At 40.1% G+C, this 21,138-nt stretch overlaps 1 protein-coding gene across 1 annotated transcript in view; it reads right to left on the bottom strand.

The window, feature by feature from the left end:
- Nucleotides 1-4,590: 4,590 nt before the first annotated feature.
- ncam1b (neural cell adhesion molecule 1b) overlaps nt 4,591-21,138 on the bottom strand; it is a gene marked incomplete at its 5' end in the record, with an annotated part of 39,905 nt that continues 23,357 nt past the window's right edge. The window contains 13 exons of the mRNA XM_071912857.2: nt 4,591-4,711; nt 5,607-6,749; nt 7,563-7,679; nt 9,011-9,209; nt 11,604-11,784; nt 11,923-12,047; nt 14,106-14,138; nt 15,504-15,518; nt 16,497-16,625; nt 17,526-17,696; nt 19,138-19,234; nt 19,565-19,752; nt 20,405-20,555. Coding sequence (XP_071768958.2) covers nt 4,591-4,711; nt 5,607-6,749; nt 7,563-7,679; nt 9,011-9,209; nt 11,604-11,784; nt 11,923-12,047; nt 14,106-14,138; nt 15,504-15,518; nt 16,497-16,625; nt 17,526-17,696; nt 19,138-19,234; nt 19,565-19,752; nt 20,405-20,555 — 2,670 coding nt within the window. The remainder of the gene's footprint in view (nt 4,712-5,606; nt 6,750-7,562; nt 7,680-9,010; nt 9,210-11,603; nt 11,785-11,922; nt 12,048-14,105; nt 14,139-15,503; nt 15,519-16,496; nt 16,626-17,525; nt 17,697-19,137; nt 19,235-19,564; nt 19,753-20,404; nt 20,556-21,138) is intronic.

The following is a 21,138-nucleotide window of genomic DNA, read 5'->3' as shown; positions in this document are numbered from 1 at the left end:
TGATTATCCAGGCAACATCATGGTTAGGCATTTCACAGTACCCGCTCCAAACTCAGTGCTGCTCCAAGTAAGCAAATCATCACCCAGGCACCAGTGTCAAGCCCGCAAAACAAAAACACACGTCCGGTTAGACCTTTCAAAATAAAACCCATCTCGAGAACCACGTGTTGTGACCAGGGTGGTTTTAAGAGGGGATACTTTCAAAAGTCTTTCAATTACTCCAATCAGGAGCAAGTTAGAAATCCTATGATCAACTGTGTAGGTGTTCCTTTCAGTCCCAAGCCCACATGTGTAAAAGAAATAGGCTGTAAATAAAACTGGCAAATTTAAAACCAAATTTAAATTTTTTAGAGTTTTTTTAGCTAAATTTGTTTTTTGGATAGCACAGTTTATGTGACTGTCACAATTATGGAACTTAGATTAAGATAATTGACAATTGATATTTTATAGGTAATTATCATGTGGGTATACTAATATTACAATATAGTATTACACTGTGAGGCTACACTAGCTAGCTGTTTAATAGTTGCTGGGGTTGGGGATAGTTGTGACAAATAGCACTGTAGTAGGATACTACAACTTAACTGAGTTAACACAGACACGCACACAAATTCACACACACACACACACACACACACACACACACACACACACACACAAACACACAATTCTGTTCAAAACAGAGGTCATATTATGTGCACATTACATTTGTTTGATCTAACTCAAATGAGCAAGACGATATGGACAGAAATGTGAAAAATGTTACAACCATCCCCAGTCTCCCCTGATACGAAGTACCAAAATGACCATAAAGAATATACAAGGATTCAAAAGTAGGTATACAATTTTAAAAAAAAAAGTTGTATAATAATTCAACATTCAATTTGTACCTGGAAACAGGAAAAAAGTATTTAATAATGCAGTGAGTAGGCTATTAATAATGTATGTAAAACTCTATACCTATTTTTGAAACTGGCTGTATTTAGGGAGGAATATGTTTTTAATGAATAAGTCATCAAATAGTATTTTATTAGCCTCAAATTTACCTGCCAATTTTTTTTATCATAAAATACCAGTTTAGTTTCTATATTACACCTAGAGTATACCTCTATTTAATTTAATGATCCCCCTGGGTCTGTGTAATGCTGATTAGTTCAATATTCTAATTCAAAATCAAATGTGAAAAACAGGAGAATTGAGTGCAAAATTCAAAAATTTCACTTTCGATTTAGGATTTTATTTTCTGATGTTTGATTTTTGTCATGCTTCCTCCTCCTCTAAGATTGTAATTCAGGAGGAAGAGTCCCACAGATCAATAAGAAGCAAGTCCAGCCTCACTTTAGTCTTCGCATGCCAATCAACACATGGCATGCTGTTGAAATGAAAGGCAGTTCATTTTTGTGATTGAGACAAATATTTCAATTGCCTTTTTCCAATAAATAACAAATAAATAGATAGACTGAAAAACAAGCCCAAATCACCTAAATTTTGTATTTATACAAGGGGCAATAAATTGAGATTTCAGAATATTCTTGTTGTCTTTCCATTTTAATCATTTGAATTGAGTATTAAACTAAATATTAAATTGCTAAGGGTTACACAGACCTGAATTAATATTTCAAGTCGATTATTTATTGCTCTGTACACCCCAGTACTTGACACTTCTCTTTTTCCATAAACGACTAATTTCATTGTTTTATTTTGAAAGCAGAGCCGCCTCACTTCTGGTGTCACCCTGCCTGTCTGCGGCTAGCTTGACGCAGCTGCAAATCATCACCCGGGCGACGTCACGGCTTTGAATGATCGTCCTCTGTTCCTTGGCTGAAAACAGAGACATCTACAGGGCATCTGAACAACCTGCCAGCAGAGACGGAGAGGGGACTGATAGACTGGGTTATGACCAGTTTGGTGCCCTATCATAACAGGTAGAAACCGATCTGATTAATGCTTTCTGATATGAAGACCAAACCAGTTTCTATTTATAAGTGAACTGAAGAGAAAACATGAATAAACCCTGGCAGCTGCAACAGAGCGCAGTGCTGCCTGTGAAATAGGATGCCATGACAGGTCACAGTGTTGGCCACTTTGGGTATTGACACACACTGTTGGCAGCGCCAGTTTCAAGTCACATTAGCCTCGGTGCTTCAGTGTTTACTGAAGAAGAGTGATCAAACACAAACAGGGGTATTGAAGGTAGCTGATGTTCTGCAGCCCAAAATATCAAGTACTCACTGTTACACCTAGGCATTATTATCCTAGCCTGAAAATATTAACTTTGCTCTTGGACAAACATGCATGATGTAAGACTTATTTATTTGCTCCCGTCTGTCTGGGCATTCAGCCCAGAGAATTTCTAACCCACCAAAACCTGTTTGCAGTGTAACCATTCTGTAAATAATCCTGTGTGAGTCCATGACATGGCGAAAACAAAGGAACTCCAAAAAGGTATTTCCTGCCACCTAGTGTTGAAAACATTGTACTGCAGGCACGAAAAAGGAAAGGGGGAATCACTAAAACTAATGAGACAAAGGGTCAGAACAATATTAGATTCAGAAACCATGTTTTATTTTGTAAATGGGTTGGCGCTCAGGCTGTACACAACAGATATTTTCTGAGTTTGACCCAATGAAACCAAAAGGAGCCTCCAGAGACGAGGGGAACAAGGTGGTCTGGTGACAACTGGAGATTACAAGGTAAGTAAAGCCTGTAGTGTCGTTTTGATATACTGAAAAGCCTTCTTCACGCCACTCCATTTGGCATTACTGTACATCTACTAGCACTGCAACTACTATCTAACATTTTAGAAAAATTCGTCTTGTGTATCAGGTCGACCACCCTGCTCCCTGCCACTGGTATCCCAAACTTGACAAGCAGTCACTCCTGGTGAGTGATTTTGTACAAAAGACAAAAACCGAAAAAGAAATTCAAAGACCACATTACAGAACACTTGAATAACAATCAGGGGGAAGAAAATAAAAAACATTGTGTGATTATGCCAGAACAAGCCCAAAGGTAACACTCATTAAATCAATATGAAATCTAGTTTGCCCCAAACAAACATGGGCATGTCTATCTGCATTGTAGTTATACGTTATGAAGTACTGACTGAATTCATGCCAAGACTCATAACGTCTCCCTTCACTATAGCTGGCAATACATAGTGCTGTGACCAGAGACGGACAGTTTCATACACTACACGTGTTATAATGACCACATTAGTCCATTTATTGTACTTTTCTTCTAAAGATACAATATAAAAAAGAATAGGCTAAATCTCTCACAACAAAGCTATGCAGATTATTATAGAAACTGATGACAAGACAGTCTATTGACACACAGGCACAGTGCACAAGCTTGCAGGCAGGAATGGAAAATAAATCTTTCTAGTTTTAAATAGTACAAAAAGGCTTTTTAAAGTTTTTTTTTTTTTTGGGGTGTTTTTTTTTTTTTTTTTGCTTTAAAAGCACAACTGAAATTATGAAGCCAGGCATTTGATCTGCTTTTCATGTGAAGAAGATAGCTATCAGTTGATGCTCGAAACAAAGAAATGGCATATTTAGCTCAAGATTATAAGACATTCGCTCGATTCGAGGTTCTCCAACCCTTGGATGACAATTAGTAGTTCTGTTGGGATTTGTTTTGTCTCTTATCTCTGAACATTTGTGTTCAACGTGTACAATAGCTATTATTTTATTTAGAGACATGTTTATTTTAATTAACACTGTGGTAATGCAGGTATCAGACTGACTAACAGCTGATCCCTCAACCAGATCACTATATGGGCCAACAGTTAGAGGAAATCTGATCTAATCGTAACAAATCTATTGTAGTGGGATTCTCTTTGATTCACTTTCCCCCTGCAGCTGACTGTGGGTTAATAGTGTATTTTTATGGCCATAACACATGTGGTTATAATTAAAAACAATGAACTGAGGCCTATGTTTAATAAATGACAGCATATCTGTGAGAGATAAAACATCCCCACAACAGACAGAGTGAAACAATAACCCTTGCAAACAAAACATTACAACCACTTGCAGGTCAGACATGCAGAACAAGCTATTCAATAAGACTAGCCCTCAAATTATAATTTAAAATAAAAAATGCAAACAGTTTTACATTTGAACAGTGTAACCAGAAAATAAAAAAAATAATTTCTATATAGTCAGTTTTTTTTTTTATATATATATTTTCCATAATAATTCAATGCTTATGTGCAACCGTACTTCAAACTCTAAGCACAACAGAAACTACAGTCTAATCTCATCTCTTTACCAAGCGATCATTATAATAAGAGTTTGTTCTTAATTGTCCTGACTGGTTAAATAAAATAACAATAAAAAAATAAAAGTAAATCTCTCATGACCTCAAGATAAACTAGAACTCCTTGGGTGTAGCGAACGTATCTTAACTGAAACCAGAAACGACAGCACAGTCACTCTGTGCTCTAATCAATCTACAAAGTACAAGTGTATGTTGTTCTGAATATGCAGTTAAGGGCACTGGAAATCAAAACTCCTGCAGTGTTTCTCGCTGTTGCTGCTGCTGCTGCTGCAAATGTTTTGGATGGGCTGGGGTTTCCCTGCCCCATCATGCTTTGCTCTCGGTGATATCTGTCTGTATGACATTGTTGTGTTCTGCCGTTTTCTCCATCAGGGCATTTGATAATTCTGTCTCGTCTCCTTTACCTTTCTCATCAGAAAAAATACTCCTGAAACGGGAAAGGGAAAAAGAGGCAAAGTTAAAAAAAACCAATCTGTTCACCCCTGGCGAGAAAACAGAAAAATACAGGAAAAAAAACAACAACAACAAACCGACACCTCTGTTGAACACAACCTTAGACATTTCTTCACTATGAGGTCTTCGCCAAATATGTAAGAAGACTTCATACATATTTATGAGTCTTCTTACATATTTCTTCACCACCTTGACAACACAGTCAGATAAAAACTGAGCAGACAGATAATGAGATACCCTTATAGTTCATCCTGTATCATTTATATTTTAATATACACAGCGTTTAGCAAATACTATGTATTAATCAGTTTAGTGCTACTTCAAAGAGACTGTGATAGGACAGTAAATGAGTCCTGGGCTGGTAGCTGTGGCAGAATGTGATATTTCTGTGCATGTTAAAGCGGTGAAGCGCAGTTGCTAGATCCTGCCTGAAGCTCCTCTGCCTCCTAGGCTTCAGCGCAGGGCAAATACCAGTATCTGGCCTCCCTTTGATCTCTTTAGTAGAGCTGTGGAATTAGTGAGGATTGAGGCAACACTCAGAGGCACATACTTTAACTTACTGCCCGTCTGAGACAAAATAGTGTGTCATTAAACTAATTAACTGTGTAGCGAGTGCTGCAAAAGTAAAGAACCGCAGTGGGGAGCTGTCACATACAAGCACAAAAAACAGAACCGTCATACCTCTCTTCCATCACAATCCACAAGATTTCTAATTATCACAATGTCATTTACCACAGTTTACCATTACAGTGTTTCGTATCGTGTGGTCAATGGCAAGATGCGGTGGTGAATGAATGGGCATACATGTTACACGCACACACACACACACACACACACACACAGAGATAAACCTCTAGAGGGAGCCGTACTCGTCGTTGACAGGAGGAGCAGTCTTGGCCAGACTCTCTGATGCCTCCAGAGCTGGGCCTGAGGGGGGGAGGTCTGCTCCGTCTCCGTTGGGCAGAGAGAGGGGGCTGTCCAGGCTAATAAGGTCTGGTGGGGACCTCCCTATCCCGTTTGGCATCTCTAGCTCTAACTCTGCATTTTTGGGCCCTGTGACGTGAGGTGCGGTCAGGTTCGAGGACTGGAAGGCGTACATGTCGGCTGTGAGGAGATCGTTAGAGAGGGGTGCGTCGAGGCTAGCTGCAGAAGAGGCAGGGACGGACAGAGGGGCACTTGGGGCGGCGGAAATGGGAGTGAGGATATTTGCAACTAGAGGAGCAGATCCTTCAGCGTCCAGGACTTTACGAGCATTGTGGACAACTGAAGGAGAGTTGGTGGCAGTGGGAGCTTTAGGGGCAAAGGTGGCATCTTTGGCAGGAGCTGCATTATTGTCAACAGCCTGGTCAATAGGTTTATCGGCGCCAAAGGGAGTAAGGCTAAGCCCGCTGGTATCCGGGGCAGTGGTATTTGAATCAGGGTCTGGTTTAGTAGTGGCAGTAGCTGCTGGAGTGGAGGCAGTTTGCACTGGTGTCTCGGTGTCTAGGGCTACAGCAGCTGGCTGGGTGGGGAGCTGGGTGACTGGGGGACTAGGAGCGGGTTTCTTGGTGTCTAGAGTGGGAGAGGCAGATGCAGAAGACGTAGCGAGTGCAGATACCGGGGAGCTACGGTTAGCCTTCAGCAAGGCCAGTTTGGGAGAGTTCCTACGCTTTGGTGGTATTGGTGTGGCAGACTTTTGAGATTTAGTTCGTTCAGGGGTACAAGAAGGAGTGGCCATTTTCTCCTCTGCTTCTGGGGCGCTATTTTCTCTTTGTTCCGCTATTCTAGCTGTGACAGCAGAGGTGGAAATGAGGGGGTTTGGTGGGGCAGTGTTTGATTCTGGGGTGGGGGCCGGGGCCGGGACAGGCGTGGGTGAGGGGTCGTTGGCCGGGGTGGACAGGCTACAAGTGAGGGTAGTGGTCTCGCTACAGGGGCTGTCCTGAGCAGGGTCAAAGGTTGCAGTGGCTGTGTCAGAGTTGGTGGCTACGGAGGAGAGGGTGTCCAGTGTCAGAGCAGCAGTGTTAGCCGCCAGCCTGAGAGAGCAGGGAGAGAACAGAGACACACAGACTAGACACCAGGGTGACTGTGGCAGAGGAAGGGTGGCCAGGAGAAGCATGCAGAGGGTTTAGTCGGGTTTATAGATTTACACAAACGTAGACAGAGCAACCAAAACGACTACTAGGCCTAGTGACAAAAAGAAAAAAGAAAAGACACAAAGGGTTTCATGCTGTGAGTGGACATTAAAGGATACAGCCCATACACACACCAACATGGAGTACATTGAGCTAGGAAAACTGTAAATGTACTAAGAAGCACCAGTATTCCTGCAGAACACTACAACACCACGCATAACCACCTGTAAGGGTTGAACAGTACCAGTGACAATCTCCTTATAAAATCTATTTTTTTCTACAACGCTGATATGAGATGTGGCTTGCTGAGGTCGTCAAATCATTTAATACAAGTTGACCACACTCAAGAGGACAAAAGCCTTTCCATGTCTTTAGCTGGTATTGCTTCAACCTTGATACAATGAGACAAAAAAATCTCCTACGGCTGGAGAAGAAACACATATAAAGTGCAATAATCCCTGCGAAAGGGAATAAAAACAGATCACCTCAACAGAAAGCAACACAAATTCAGTGGACTCCACTCAAGAATCACCAACACATGAACTTTTACAAAAGTTCAGATTTCCTTTGCTGTATTAACTCAATGGATGAGGGTCAAATTGTAATCCTGTTGAATAATATGAGAACTGTTCTTTAAAGTGGAGTGCAATGTGCAGCGGCTAAAAAGACTTGAAAGGTAAAAAGACTGTGCGCTGTATGTCAGCTTTTACTCACTCTGGCTCTGTGAGGGGTGTGGTCTCATTGGGTTCTGTTGGCCCTCCTGCGTTATGATTGGCTGTGACCTCATCGTCCGTTCTGACTTCCACTATTGGCTCTTTCGACTCATCCTTCCTGTAGGACATAAATATTCTGTGACAAATATCTGGGGAAAATGTCAACAGATTCTGTTATTTCACAGAACGGTTGCTTCTGCTGCAGGAAAAAGTGATGCAAGAGCGGTACAACAGAGTGATTATGGTTACAGAGAACTGAGAATGGAGGAACTGTTCACATGTAAAGGGAGTCCATGTGGCTTGTTGTTTCCATATCTACACCATCTAATCTTCTAATCATGTCCTTCTTTTAGTGGAATCTGTAGCGTAAAATGTCATATAGATGAATGCGTGATGGAAACTTCCCACTCCAAATTGCAACAACAGATTTTAATTTGTCATATCGCATACGTATCGCATGAGTGTGTGTATTTGTTCAATGCATCACTTAAACCCAGCATCTTTTATTCTTTCATTAAAGGAAAAATCCACCCTAAAATACTTAACCACTGTTAACAACAGCTACTGGTGATGTATCTTGTATTTCTGGGTTCATTTTGTCGTTTGGATGGTGTAGGCCTATTTTACTTATTCCCATTGATAACTGGCCAAACATAGATGATGTGATGTTACATTTCCAGTGCAGCTAGAATGGAGTTTAATAGGGGGCAACATTTCTATTATCTCAAATATCAATGGTTTTGGTGTCAGTCCCTCAGAATCAAAGAGCAAGAGCTTCTTTCTAGACTCATCATTTTGCACCAATGCTCAACAATCATAATAGTAGAAATCCATCATAGAAGAGGCAGAGAGACCAATTTCTCCACCAACAGTAGCCTCAGTAGACCAGAATGCAAAGCAGCCACATTTTGCGTAAGGGGCGAAACTCTCGCTTTTTCTCAACTGTAAAAAATCTTGCTCTGCAATCTGTTGCTCTCTCCACCCGCACTCAAAACCCACCGCTGAAATGCTCAGGCACGTTCGGGAAGTTCTCTGGGGGTTCTCAAAAGGCATTCTGGGAAATATAGGTAATCACTAACTGAAGTAGAAGAGGCAGGCTGAGGGAAAGTGGGTATAACAAAAAGGTGAATTACAACAGTTCATTATAAAGATTGATTGATGATACATAACAGTGTGAGAGTATCTGAGGGTGGAATTTTCCTTTTAATGATTTGAGCAAACAATCTTCTGCATCTTGGCATTCATCTTTAAAATTGAAATCATTTAACTAAATGGCTACATTACCTGCTTATGTGTGGAAAGAATACATGCGCCAGAGTTCAAAAGGGCAGCTTTAACTGGACCTTAAAATTTTCAACCTGACCGAGGCTGATTGGATTATTCAACTGTGACTGACGTGTTTATCTGAGGTTTGCCAGGCTGCATGTAAACGTAGCCTGTGATACTCACATGAAGGCAGCCTTGCCCTCTTCCATGTTGTGTCCTTTGGTTCCGGTGCCTGATTTGCCGCAGAGGCACATGATGAGGCCACATTTGTTCACAAAGAAACAGGTGACATCCACAGCCAGGAGCAGCAGTACAAATACTACAACAAGGATCCCCGCCCATAGGATGATGCCCATAGAAAGAGCTGTCTCATCACCCAAATCTGCCAGAGAAGAGACAGAGAGGATAGCACTGAGGACCTGTAGCGTGACGCAGTTTAATAGAAGGAGTCATGAAGAATGTGCGACTGTAACCGCTAATGGTTTCGTAAAACAGAAACAACTCACCTGCTACGAACACTGCCATTATGTTCTAGACTGTAGGTCTCAGCGTGTATTGAGATGCAATGTGGTGTATTTGTGTGTAATGTTCTGTATCACTTCTACTCAATCACTTATATAACTTCATTTCAAACATGAGGCGTGTTCAGGAATTAAGTGAGCCACCAGCTGTCCTTAAAAATAAAATAAAAAACGATTCAATTATATTAAACCCATTTATTTGGTATTAGACAGAAAGAAGAAAACCAGAAGAAAGCTTGCAATACGTTGCTATGTCGCTAGTTACCTGGCAATGAAAGACATTTTGTAAACAAAATGTATGTGAGGCTATTTCACATATCCCAAAAGGCTATGATGTGTCTTCACTGTTTGTGTCTAAGTCATCTTGGCCACCTTGTTTAAAGATGGATTCAACTCTTTAGATATCAATAATCAGCAGGTAATCAAAGTCTACTTTAAGAATAAGATGCAGTTGAGAAAAACCCAATCAAATTATAAATGATGTATAAAAACATAGGTACTTTTGAATGAGACTTGATATGTATTAAATAAATGAGATATATCTGGACATTTTCCTTAGTAATCAACACAAGAAGTTGCAATTAATTGCATATCAACACCACCTATGATAGTTCTGTATACAGCTTGTCAAACTGTAGCAATATTAATATTATATCAACACTTGGTATTCTGTTAATTGTTTCTGTTTTCAATCATGTAAAAGTTAATGTTACAAATCTTTACATACAGTACATATCATTTTGTGAGTGATAAAACAATATAATACATTGTTTATGTAAACTGACATGTCCAGCACTCAGCATTCACTCAGTGTTCTGTGCACAGTGCTATTTTGTTTTGTTTTGTTTTGTTTTTTAATATAACCTCATTTGAATTATTGTTCATCACTGTAAACTGGCACTCCTTTCTGTTGTCTAGTACTGATGACTAGCTGTGCTATGCTGAGCAGAGTGGATCTGTAGGAGACAGAGGAGTCCACTGCCTTTGGTTCAGTACGTCTGTCTGGTCTGTGCTGTAGCTACTGAGCACCCTTTTTCACCCACTAACAGAGACACATCTGTCTTGGACAAAGTCTGCTTAGGGAGTGAAAGCATTCAGAGAGACAGCCAGGCCAGAGAAAGGCAAGCTCTCCTCTACAGTAATTGTGTGAACTCCCCACGAACTATGAAAGCAGGAATACAGTGATGAGGGACAGGATGAGTGATACCAAAGTGTATGTCACAGATGAACAGCCCTGAGTGGCTGGGGACAGCACACCCCGAACCACACCAAAATACACACAGGTCAGGACGAAAATGTTCACGTGGTCCACCACACCAATGTCCAGGACCAGGCAAGAGTGCAGGAACATTGAGAGAGGGATAAAGAGAAAGGGAAAGAGAATAAAGGAGGGGGGAAATGAAGGGAAACAAAGAGGAAAGAAGGGTGGGGAAAACGGAGGAAGAGAGAAAAGTGAAAATGTGTCAGGTCTGAAAACCAAAAAAGTGAAACTGAGGGAGAAAATAAGGAAAAAACAACAAAAAAGAATACAACAACACATCAAAGCAAAAGCACAGCACAAGGGGAGACTACACCATTATCGACTAGATGGTGACTCAGTGGTGGGTGAGTGGGATATGCTTTAGATTGGAAAATGAATTAGAAAACAAAAAAGACCAAAAAACAAAGTGTGAAGAAGAGATAAGGGTCTGCTGCAATGTTTCAGCAAAGCACTCTGTATTGTCTAGAATTTTTAGGGTAGTTGACAAGCTGTGTGGTTTTGCTAGGGTGGGTAAGTTTTAGTTTTAGTAAAAACCTTCAGCTGCTAAGACCTCAAGCTACGAGTTAATCTGTTGTTATCAAGGGCCAATTTAAAGTAAGTACAAACAGGCTGCTTCCACACGGGGACAAAGTATCCAGTCAGTAACTGCTATTAAACACTAAACAAAGCTGAAAGAAACACTGCAATAGTTCAGGGGAAATCGTTTTATCCTTCGTGGAAAGTGCCTGTCCCAGTTCTGCAAGAGCAAACTCAAACTCATTTAGCAAGGGCTGTCAAAGACGACTTCGAAGTGAGTAAAATCAGCCGGAAAATCATTTCTGGCACACCACTGTCCAGGAAATCTATTTTTTTTCCTGTGGATTTATTTAGTTGCCATTCACCTTTCAGAGCTAGAGAGCTGAAAATAGGACCCCCTGCTCTGTTCGAGCTTTGAGTTTGGCTCCTCAGGTTTCTGTGTGCTTAGTGCCGGTGTGAGCGGCCTGGGGGAGGGTACCTGGGATGGGAGCTGGCTCTGTGAGCGTCGTGAAGGACAGCATTCCTGGTTGGGACTTGCCCTTCTGATTCTCTGCCACCACATAGACACTGTAGTCCGTGTTCCACTCCAACCCACTCAGAACCACGTACTCGCTGCCGCTGGGCAGCCGGATCTCTGGCTTCCACTCGGACACCTGTTTCTGAGGGTGCACACATACACATACTTGAGTTAAAGTGAAGGCTTGAACACTGCAGAACTAGACTAGAATTGTTCCCCTTTAAATAACATATCTGGAAATGGCAGCACTATAGAGCTTGGCTAGAAGCCCCATACTCACTGGTTTGTAGCGGACGAGATAATGGAGGATGGGTGAGCCGCCGTCATCCTGCTTGATCCAGCTGACTTTGATGGAGTTGCCTTTGGGTTGAAGTATCCCTTCGAGCTTAGGAGGATTTGGCTTCCCTACAAGCACACAAGAGCAATATATGGGTTATTTAAAGGTTCATTTAAAAGATGCAGAGAACTAGAAGTCAAGTTATTGTATTGGGAGGAGCAGAGGCAATTCTGTGATTCCACCAGTACCTTTAGAATTATGGGAGGAAAAAAAACCCTTGGTTAGAAATAAAAGAAAAGTCTAACATTTGAAACTGGTCCCTCTCTTTGTTGTTGTCCTTTTAGCATAGTTGCCCTTCTTTTATCACTTGCCTCCAGATAGTTTGTCTCAAGTCAGCCTAATAACCAAATGATGCACATGGCATGCTTATCTGATTCAGTCTGTAAGTTGCTGAGTGACATTCAATTGGCATAAAATTGCTGACTGACATTCACCAGTGTCATGCAAGGCTTTCGGGAGAGAGTTATTTGACTCATTGACTGAAATGTTTTTGTAGGATTTGCATTTTGTAGCATAACAAATAGGCTCGCCTGCAAAGACGATAAGCATTTGGCGAAATGTTTATGCAATACAATCTACTTGAGATGGACTATGCTAATGTTTGACACCTTTTAACTTAAATCAGTCATTTAAGTTAAAAGGTGTCAAACATTTAAGTTAAAATGTTTGACACCTTTTAACTTAAATGACTGATTGCAATAGTCTACGTTATATTAAATAATTCAGTTTTAACACACAATAATTTATTGATGACTTCAGTGTGGGGTGACTCATAATATTGATGACTATTAAGTGTGGGGTGAATCGTGCAAAAAATTGATTTGCAACAGAAATACATCAGACGGCAACTGCAGGACAACAAACAACAAGAAGGATGTGCATGGTGGTTAACCCTCATAAGCTTAATCATGTCACTGCTTGTCATTATAACCTTGTGTGATTGGACTGGTCCATGTTAGTTGATTTAGCCTGTAGGCTAATGCGTGGAATTCAGGCTAAGGTTAAACATGATAAACAACATGAAGACATAATGACTAGGTTTCAGATGGGCAGAAATTGATTATGATTCTCTTGTGATTAGTGAAAAATGGATTATTACATTGTTGAGTTACAGTAACACATCCTATAAGGGGGAAAGGTAACATCAAGCAGGTACTGGTACTATCTGGTTGATGCAGATATATTATATAACACTCCTGACTCCTCTTAAATCACTGTGAAGAAAGCTCTGGGCCTCTTTCATTTATCCAGCTGAGGCAACTGTCTACATGACTGGTTAACAGGAATGAGGCGGACATGTGTTAAACGTTTGCGTATAAGCAAAGAATGTGTTGCTTAAATCATTAGTGGTAGGATTCTCCAGTAAAGTTAGGATTCTTCTTGTAAAAATCTGGAACATTGAGTTACCTTCTGCAGAGTGGAGGAGATCATCAGCACCATGCAAGCCAAATAACAGTCACATGAATTGCACGCATGTGATTGGTTGAAAGGAAAGTGGGAGAAGTAACATGAAAGATATAATAGACAACAAAACATGGAGAGGGAAAACAAAGTTAAAAGACCTGCAGACAAACTAAAACAGAAAGACATGGAATCACAAAAAAACACTTAACACTAATAAACACAACAGCACAGACAGGTTTCCTCTGTATGGGATCAGTAGGTGGGAAGTGCAGGAGACATCGGACAGCTTTATCTTCTCCACTAAGACTATAATTTGCAACGCAATTGATTAATCAATGCTGATGGCTATAATCCAAACATAAACCTCCCCTAGTGACATCAAAACAGCTGAAACCAGAGGGAAATGTGCAGCGTTTGTAATGCAGAGATATAGTATTAAAAAAACAAATCACATTGATAATGAGATGCATATCTGGATAACTACGCTATCAACTCATGGGTGATTTGGGTGAAATAAAATGCACATTAAATAGGCACAGATTAGTTTATATTCATAATCTGGCCATACAAGGCCATATTGTTCCAACAAGAAACATAATGATTTGCTATGCTACGTCGTCAAATAATTACTGGTTCAGCTAAACAGCAGGGGTGATGGGATTGTCCTGAGGATACAAGCAGCTAGTTAACTAATCATCTATTATCTCCACTACAGAACAAACCTGTGTCTTCAGTGAAAAAATGAAATATGCCATCTAGGAACATGAAAGAAAAGATATCAGGCAATCAGAATCAGTGTCTTCACAAATTAAAAAAAATTGCCTTTATCTCTATAATAACACTTCACTGAGGCATTTAACCGGGCCTATTCCTGGCAAGACTGGAGAAAAAAACAGCAAAGGAAAAAACAAACAACATTTCATGATGGACACATTTCAGGTGTGGCTCTATGCTGAGACAGAGATACCAAACTATGCGAAATGGAAAGACTGTTATGATACATTGCTTTTAAAGGGTAAAATATTTAAAAAAATTCCTTTCACATACTGTTGTGGCTAACCAGGTTTTTTAGATGTTGCTGTGCAGACTGCTTTCCCTCAAACAGTATCTGAATTAACTGAGCAGAGATGAGTATCTCTTAAATGCAACAAATTACATAATTAAAACAAAACTCTGTGGTAGTCCTGAAATTGCAATTATTGCAACATCAACCATAATATTTATTTGCTAGTCACTAAATAATGCAGTTTTGTACACCAAATCAGCAAAATGCCAACAGACACTATTTTATTGACTTTGCCGTTGGTTTAGTTTTGATCATGTCAGACATATTATTTGTTGCCAGTGAGCTTCCCTCTAGCCAGTAAGACAGAACATGTCAATAAAAACAGAGAGACAGGGAAGCTTGGACATGTTGATCCAAAGCAAAGCTGAGATGAGCAAGATAGTGCTCTAAAAGCATCAATAACTTCTACTGTATATGAGCAATAAAGTTGAAATAAATAAATATGTTTATCGCAAAAATGTCAATCATGGTGTGCCAGGCATATGCCCCCCAGTGGGTGCAGTTCTCTGTTTACTGGGTATATTTCATAGCATGCTGGAAGATGTGTTTTTTCCTCCTCCTTTCCACTGCATTTGACAAACAACATCTCCTTCAGAAAAACTCACTGAGAGAATGTAAGTGTGTAGGTGCTGAAAAACATTTCCACACAATATTATCTACTTCTACTTTTAGTTCAAACATTTAAGCTTCTGCAATGTGTCTGCCGTTTTTTTCCTTTATCACCTTAAATTTTGAAGTCCCACTGTGGTGTTTCCATCAGCCATGCTTAGTCATGCACAGGGAAGAGAGCATCTCCCTCATTCAAAGTGATTTGTCAAAGTAATTAGAGTTTTAATGGAAGCTATCTCCATCTCTCCAGAAACCAAGAGCACATATCAGTGACTGAATCTTTATTTGATTAAAGATTAAATCAGGAGATAATAGAAAGGCTTTGTTCTTTGTTTAAATAAATACTGATGAAACAGCAATTCAAACCTCTGAATAAATAAAAAGAATATTATTCTGAAACACCACTTAAAACAACGGTTCAGGCAAACAGAGATGAAGCACTTACTTGTGAAAGAATATCCTGATGGATACAACAGAAACATAAAGAAATGGAGGAAAAGATGGGTGAAATAAATTATAAAATGAAAGATATGAGGAGACAATCAGCATACGACTCTTAAGGATGTCCAGCAATAAAAATGGGATTGATTTGGAGTCAACATGCACAATCCATGCTAAACCAACAACTGGCAGCAATTTCTCCTCCTGAGACATACATACACAACCATTAGAGGGGGCTAAAAACTAAGTAATGCGGGGAAGATTCAATTCAAGGTTGGCTTTTATAGATAGAAGATAGATATAGATATAGAAAATTACAATCGATCATTCTCTCCATCATGATGAAATGTGCCTAATACAAGCAACACAAGCAATGGATCCCAAGTGATTGTGCAATGGGACCCAAATCTGACCTCAGTGATAAAATCTGAATCCAATGTGTAAAATAGCAAGTTATTCTCTATGACAAAAATGTTTCTTGAAGCCTTTTAGATTTCAAGGCCTCCCTAACTTGTGACAAAATGGTGCTCTATGAAAAATACATTAGGATCACAGAAGTAGTTCAAAGGTTTTTTTTTTGTCAGTTTTATTCCTAGGAGTCATAGTAAACCAAAATGTCAGGCGAAAATAGGGGAGGGAATGGGGACAGTGTCACTTTTAATGAGCTCCAAATCTGTGTAGCCTACATCTGAGATGAGATCTGAAATGTAAAGATAGACTGAAAAGAAAGACGCCATCGCCTGATGCGTTTGCAACACCCTGACAACAGTCTCAAACGCTCACTTTCGGGTGTTGCAACCCAGCAGTTGAGAAACACCACTCTTGATGAATTTTCATAACTCGATAATGGAATGGACAAACATTTCTTGTGTTATTGCAAGACAGAGAAGAGAGGGATTCAGGTAATGCGTTAGTTCAGATAGGTGAAGAAGGTCTGATAGAGGTTTTATGCTGTAAACTGTGTGTGCGTGCGCGCGTGTGTGTAGGTGCAACTTACGGACAGGCTCTGTCTTGAAGAACACAGCGGGACTGCCTTCACCCTCACCCTTGCCGTTAACGGCTGACATCTTCACTTCGTAGTTGGTCTCTGGTTTGAGGCCTGTGATAGTCACCTCACTGAGGGAGCCTGTCACAACATCAGAGGGAGAGCAATCCCTACTGAAAAATCCCCCACACTTTGACGAGCAGCAAGCCAGAACTGTCTCCTGTCCCACACACACACCCGCATAATTCATTTCATCACAAGTAAACAGTGATAAGCTCAGTTCTCATTAGGAATGGGAATATTTCATCTCGTTTCATCCATTTAAATTACGTTTAAACAACAGATAAGAAACTATTTAAAGGTCTAAGATGGTCTAAAAAGGTCTAAAATCAGAAATATACCAAAACAAAATTAATTGACGGCTGTTTCCCAGGCATTATCTTGCAGTGCAGATGAAAAATGTGTTTTTTAAATGAGTTCTTACACCAACGTAGGGTTTAATTTTTTGGCTCTAATAATAACATCTATTATTTTTAAAACTAGTTTTTTGAGTATTACTTTCTATATCTACTCATTACTCACATTACTGTACTCTGTTTTATTCTTACACAACCCGGGTTTTAATTCATGTATTGTTTTTTATTGCTTACTTCATGATTTGTAGTCATAATTGTTTTATTGTTTGTTCAGCACTTTGTAACACTGAAAAGTGCTATATTAAATAAAGTGTATTATCATGATCTATTATTCCAGTTAGATTGTGCACTTACATTATATAACAATAAGAGGATGAACATGAGAATTCAGAAATATGGACAAATTAGCCAAATATTACCATAATGCAGAAAGGCGAGAGAGATAAGTAAATTAAGGAAAAATGCTAAAAATATACAAGTGTTGGGGTGTAGAAGGCAGGTAAATGATGAATTTAATTGAAAAAAGAAATATATTTTCAATGTTGCTTTCTTCTCTCTCTATGGTTGTCCATTTTCACATGTTTCCCGAGACAGTAAAGGCATATTTTGACAGAAGTGTTTGTACCTTCCTGGATGTCATAGATCCGGTGCGCCCAGCTGCCCCGGCCCTGCATCCTCCACTCAGCTCTGTATCTGAGGACAGGAACCCCTCCGGTGGCTTCAGGCTCCTGGAAATGGACCTGCGCTGTGCTGGAGAACGGCTCCACCTCACCGATGGATGGAGCTGATGGCACCTCTAGTTAAGGGAAGAAATGAAGTGCCATTACCATAAACGCTGTGGGACTGCAACTCACCACAACTCTCAGACTGTAAAGTTCCATCTAGATTCAGAAACAGTTTTTTCCCTGGGGTCGCATAACTCAACTCTGCCTCCTGACAACAACTCCCCACTATCACACTCCCCCAACCCCTCACACTCCCCACACCCCCTCTATGGCAAATAAACTGTGCAATATGATCAGTGCAATATGGACAATATGTTACTGATCTGCTATGTGACTGCTCTACTTGGAAAATGTCTATTTTTACTACTTGAGTTCTTACCTAACTGTTCTTAAGTTTTAAACAAACTACTCTTAGGTTTTTTAATTTAACTACTCTTAAGTGAACAATACACTTTGCACACTGTGTTTTTGCACTCAGTTTTTATTTATTTTATTTTATTTACTTGTTTATTATTGTTTAGTTTGTTATGCATCAAACTCAGGGAGCTGCAAATGCTATTTCGTTGTACTTGTACAATGACAATAAAGGAAATCTTGAATCTTCCATTGTGTTTACATTTTACTCTCAAATTGTAAGTAAAAACATTGGAGCAAATGACATTTCACATTCTGCCTAAATATACTACACTTTAACCTCATCATGTTAATGCTTACTCACCACTTAAGAGAAATGTCAATTCAATGACCTTGCTGCTTACAGGATAATACTGATGTCATCAAGTTTTTTACCCATCATCAGTGTGTCAGGTACTTTCCATCTATCCGCAGCACCTTAGAATTCATCCTCTGCCTCCACAGAAACAGCAGTGAAACTGACTTGGCTCACAGCTCCCAATGCCTCCAAAGTGCATCTAAAAACCTCTCCAGAAACTTACGTTTTCATCTGTATAAGTAATGTGTGATTTGTGACACTAATGTCGTTTCTCTTGCACTGAATACTGCATACTCTGACATCAATTTAGAAAATACATTTGGAGATAGGAAAAAACGCACCAAAATGCTGCTATAGCTGGCTGATCCCATGTCAGCCTTAACTGCTGGTAATTGCACACCCTCCAAATGCAAACAGTGAGCAGCCTTGCTGGACCTTTCCGAAAACAGTTTCGAAAGGATGGAATACCAATGCAGAAAGAAACTGAAGACTCTAATTGTTTTAGATGCACATTTTTAACACTTGTGATCTGTATTGCAGTCAGTGGGAGCTGAGGGGTAAGCGCAACCAAATACTAAAATACAAATTCAGGATGTAAATGTCCTGAAATAGTAAACAGCTGCCGTTTGAGGAATGAGACAGGCAAAGAACTTTAGAATCCCGGCAAGATAGATTAGATTTGTGCAGAAAACATAAAACACCTTCCCGTCATCAATAAACCTTCTAATTTTGATCAAGCTAAGAAATCAGGGTCTATCTAAATGCATGGCAAAATGAATTGTGGGATCATGATGACTGACCAGCCTGAATGAGGAGGAACTCCTTGGACTCTGTACCCATCTCGTTTGAGGCAGTGCAGTTATAGCTCCCAAAGTCATTCTCAGACTCGGGGGTTACCTGGAGGAGAAAAAAAAAATGTAGCAAATATATGAAGGGCAGTGTACCAAAACAGATGAACAGACCTCCGTGTCAAACACTATGAAGGTGACCTTTTTCTTTTGTTTGTCCATTAGAGTTGCCTATTTTTATTCGTTGCTCTGAGCTTTCCTTCTTCTGAATTATTCATCAGATTTTTTCCACAATGGAGTGGAAAGCAAACCCTTCACTTCAAGTCTATGCTCATGAAATCTTGATGACAAGGAGTATGTGTATGGGTGTGTGTGCATGTGGAAGATCTATGTGTGTGTGTGTGTGTGTGTGTGTATCTTAATCTGTGTATAACTGCACCTCCAGGTAGCTGGCTGAGGGACTTTTGAAGATCTTAATGTTGGTGGTGTTGGGGTTGGGCAGCTGCAGTCCGTCTCTTAGCCACATAATAGATACGTCACTAGGGTGAGCCTGGACCTCACAGCTGATATTAACAGCATTCCCCTCCCAGGTGTACACTGCCACTGCGCCTTGGATCTTGGGGGCATCTAGAAAACAACAACAAAAAATGATTGATAACAACACAGACGTTCTGCCAAAACACTGACGGTTTCGTGGTTTTAACAGTGCCTAGTAACAGTGCCTTGTAAAACAGAATTTATGGGCTTTGTATGATGAGGCAATGCCCATTTGGTTCAATTAGAAGGTGGATGACAAGCAATGCCGTTTGTAAAGTGCCACTGCTCATTCGGTTAAGAAAAATAGATCTGGGCACCCACACTCACTTGTACATCAAATTCAAGAGCACTTCAACAACTTTCAAGATCTTGTTTGGTGAAATTCGAGGACTCAAAATTGGCGTGTTTTGGGATAAGACATGACATTGATCAAAATTAGACGTAAGAGGCCTCACTTATTACTCATGATCTTGTCAAGTCAAGAACTCATAGGGAAAGCCTTCATTTTCAAGCATCTGCTATATTAACACAAATTTCCATCAGAGGGTTTTCACATTGATCCTAGGAGAGAAGAATTATGCTTTTGGATGCTACATTATAATAAAAAATCAGGTACTTTCAATGCCATCCACATTTAAGGCCTTATTTTCTCAAATCCGCAAACTTTGAAGGATTCTCAAGGCCCATGGGAACCCTGATGTATATTGTATATACTGTATGTATTAGAGGAGGAAATTCTTACAGCGGACTTCCAGGTAGGCTGGCTGAGCATCCTCTCCGATGGCACTGCGAGCCGTGCAGAGGTACTGGCCGGCGTCTGTGTACTTGACATACTTCAGAGTGAGGGAGGACACACGAGCGTCGCTCCTCACCACTACGTTCCCATCCAGACTCTGCATGGGAGCAGAAAATCCACGGGTTTAATTTTGAAAGATCACGACTGCCAGAACATCACGTTAATAATATAATTATACTTCTATTCCAAGACCATATTGCACATTTATATTTATACGAGAAGACAAGATCAAGGCTTTGTAGAATCAAGTGCTTTCTGTTGCTGATCTTTCACAAGTAACAAAACAAGCTGTCTTTGCGTTAACTAAGACATTGTGACCTGAAAAAAATAAAAAATAAAAAATAAAATAAAACGCTTTAGAAAGCCTGCATTTAATGAAAGAGACACAGACAATCCATTAAAAAAAGCACAGACTCCACAGTGTAAAGACATATGGACACAGTTGACAGTACAAGGGAGTTTATCAATAATTGATGAGTGAAGGCACTAGAAACCGTCTAGGGCTTTTCACACAGTGGGCTCACCAACTCATGGAATATGCTGATGCATGGCGCTGGACAGCAGAGCATAAGCCTAGATGCCATGCTTGCACTTTTACAGTGATGTTGCTCAGTGCTCAGTGTTATTGCACAAATTGACATTTTATAATAAATTAAGATTGTAAGTTGATTATTTGTGGT

The sequence above is a fragment of the Centroberyx gerrardi genome, chromosome 6, assembly GCF_048128805.1.
Source record: "Centroberyx gerrardi isolate f3 chromosome 6, fCenGer3.hap1.cur.20231027, whole genome shotgun sequence".
NCBI lineage: Eukaryota > Metazoa > Chordata > Actinopteri > Beryciformes > Berycidae > Centroberyx > Centroberyx gerrardi.
The sequence above is the reverse complement of the archived record's forward strand: the minus strand, read 5'-3'. Positions and strand labels throughout refer to the sequence as shown.